The 2,727-nt window shown below is 52.1% G+C and overlaps 1 protein-coding gene across 1 annotated transcript; it reads right to left on the reverse strand.

The window, feature by feature from the left end:
* Positions 1-393: 393 nt before the first annotated feature.
* On the reverse strand, positions 394-2,375 carry LOC136834656 (serine/arginine repetitive matrix protein 1-like). Its single transcript, XM_067097242.1, has 2 exons — positions 2,107-2,375; positions 394-1,705 (listed from the first exon to the last, which is right to left on the reverse strand). Exons 1-2 carry the CDS (start codon positions 2,373-2,375, stop codon positions 394-396), a joined length of 1,581 nt encoding a protein of 526 aa, XP_066953343.1.
* Positions 2,376-2,727: the final 352 nt, after the last annotated feature.

Below are 2,727 nucleotides of genomic sequence, written 5' to 3' on the forward strand. Positions count from 1 at the left end.
GTCTGGAGGACTTGAGTATCACTTTGACTTCCTGACCGGGAGTCCTGAAGGTCTTCCTCTTCTCTCTGGTCTGCGCCTTCTAAAAGATCTTGCACCTCGAAAGGGCTCCTGAAAGGGCGCCTTCTCCTTCTTCACAATAGGCGCTGCGGGTCTCATCCTTTTCGAGGATTGTGCGAGAAGGTCTTGGGACGCCTTCTCCGACAAGGACCTAGAAATCTCCTTGACTGTCTCCTGGGGGAACAGATGGCTCGAAAGAGGAGCGTACAGGAGGGAGGACCTCTGGAGAGGAGGTACCGACTTGGACAAATAGGAGCTGAAGACGGACCTCTTCTTCAGCAACCCAGCTCCAAAAAGGGAAGCGATCTCAGTAGAGCCGCCCCTGACCGCCCCTGTTCAGCAAGACAAAACGCTGCTGAGGTCTTCCATACTAATGAAGTCCGAATCCAGAGTCCTCTTAGCTAAGGCCCCAAGAGACCAGTCCATGAAGTTGAAGACTTCCAGGATACGAAAAAGGCCCTTGAGGAAATGGTCCAGTTCGCACATACCCCAAGAAGCCTTGGCCGAATTGAGAGAGAGCCTTCTTGAAGAGTCGACCAAGGAAGAAAAGTCCGATCCAGCCGATGAGGGGAGAGCCAACCCCATCGGTTCTTTGGTCTCATACCAAATTCCAGCTCTGCCAGAGAGTCTGGAAGGAGGCAAGGAGAAAACAGTCTTGCCAGCATCCTTCTTAGACTGAAGCCACTCCCCGAAGCCCTTAAAAGCCTTCTTCATGGAGATCGTCAGGCGCATCTTTACCATAGAGGAGGATCTAGAGGTCTTCGTGCTCGAAAGCATAGAGCCAGGAGAAGGAGGAGAAGCAGGCTTAAGAGATTCTCCAAACTCTTGGACGAGTAAAGCGGCCAACCTCTTGTAGTCAGAAATACTAACATCCTTGGGGGATTCATCCTCCGACAAAACTTCCAGACCAGCAGGAGGAGGAGAACGTTTGGACGAAGAGGGGCACTTGACAGGAGAAGAGCGCCTAGAAGGAGAGGAGCTTCTGACCACTGAAGAGCGCCTGTCAGGGGAGAGGCGTCTGCTAGAAGTCTGGCGCCTGACAGGAGAAGAGCTTCTATCCAACAGCGAGCTCCTACTAGGAGAGAGGCGCCTACTACCAGAAGGGAGCTTGGCTGGGGAGGCGCTTCTATGCTCTGAAGTACGGGGCTTGAAGTGAGAAGAGCGCTTGTCAGGTGAGAGGCGCTCTCTAACAGGAGAAGAACGACGACGATGAAGCGAGCGCCTGGTAGGAGAGGCGCTATCCTCCGAGGAAGAGCGCCTAGAAGAGAAGCGCCTGCAAGGAGAGGAGCGCCTACGAAGAGAAGAGCGCCTGCTACTGGAGGGGCGCTTAACGGGAGAAGAGCGCCTCAACAATGATGGAATCCTAGCAGGAGAAGCGAGTTCAGGAGAAGAGCGCCTGCAGACGGAAGGGCGCTTAACTGAAGAAGAGGGCCTGCTGGGAGAAGGATGCTTCTTGGAGGACTTGATGGGAAGAGAAACATCCTTCCTGCGAGAAGAGCTCTTAGTCAAAGAGCCAGCAAGAGCAGAAAGCTGAGCTTGGAGGCCGACCAGGATCTGCTTAGTAGACTCCTGAACTCCTGAAGATGAAGAGGGGGATCTTCGGGCTCTCTTCTTGACAACAGGAGAACTCTCTGGAAAGCGTTCTGGGCTGGAATCCACAGTGTTCCTTCAGGCCCTTCCAGGTCCTCGAAGGACACGACCTCAGCCGAACCCAACCGCGCCTGGGAGAAAACGGCCGAAGAAAATACTTCCTCCGATCCTTTCTGTGGCGATCCGAGGCAGTCTGGGACGCTAACAGGAACTCAGCCGGCGGGACGCCTGACCGTTGGGGAATGCTTCACTTCTCTTTGCGGCTGCCCATATTCCTCCTCCACTGGTCCTGGAGCCTGGAAGAGGTCTAGGCCTAGGAGCGATGCGGAGCCGGGTCAGAGCTCTCCACTACACTGGGACACTACACAAATCACTGTCACTTACCTCTTATCCCCTCCATAGCATAGTTGAGACGTGTTCTACAGATCGTGGGTTTCATGGCAGCCATCTCAGACCTACGAATCCGCAGGTTCGATGAAGGGTGAAGGTGCTGAAACAAGAGGAGTGACAGGAGAATCTACAAGAATATTAGGGTCTACTTCCACCTCCTTAGAGCGAGACCTACTAGAGCTCCTAGAAGAAGCCTTCCTAGCTCTATCCTTCTCCAGCTTACGTACATATGCACTCAAAGCCTTCCATTCTTGTTCAGTCAGATTCTCACATTCCGTACAAGTATTATCAATGCAACAGTCATCTCCTGAGACTGATACAGGCAGTGTGAGGCTCATCAAGCTTTCTGTGTAGTCTCCCTACACTGGTCTAACACAGACATAACAAAACACAGGTGCACCATTCATTTCCAGACATCTTTAAGAAAAATCCTAAGCCAAAATTCAAAAAACAATCCACAAAAGCGTATGCTGCCAAAGATCCAACACGCTACCAAAGGTCAACCAAAATAAATCCTTAGCGCTAAAAAAATCAAAGCAGGAGGAACCAACAACAGATGTTGCGGAACCAGCGACAGAGAAAATCTGATTAGAAAACGGAATGGTTCCTATTCCCGCCACCCAGCGGCGGGAAAGGTACATCACCTGACCTACCTGTCGCGTGTGCCGTGAAATTTGAAATTCTGTCAGG

The sequence above is a fragment of the Macrobrachium rosenbergii genome, chromosome 54 (genome assembly GCF_040412425.1).
Source record: "Macrobrachium rosenbergii isolate ZJJX-2024 chromosome 54, ASM4041242v1, whole genome shotgun sequence".
Taxonomy (NCBI): Eukaryota; Metazoa; Arthropoda; class Malacostraca; order Decapoda; family Palaemonidae; genus Macrobrachium; species Macrobrachium rosenbergii.

What these genes read in the sequence shown, in the direction of transcription:
- LOC136834656 (XM_067097242.1), bottom strand. Translation starts at nt 2,375, where the DNA reads ATGAGCCTCACACTGCCTGTATCAGTCTCAGGAGATGACTGTTGCATT. An exon ending in TTCATCGAACCTGCGGATTC is followed by an intron (nt 1,706 to 2,106) that starts GTAGGTCTGAGA and finishes TGTGGATTCCAG; the next exon opens with CCCAGAACGCTTTCCAGAGA.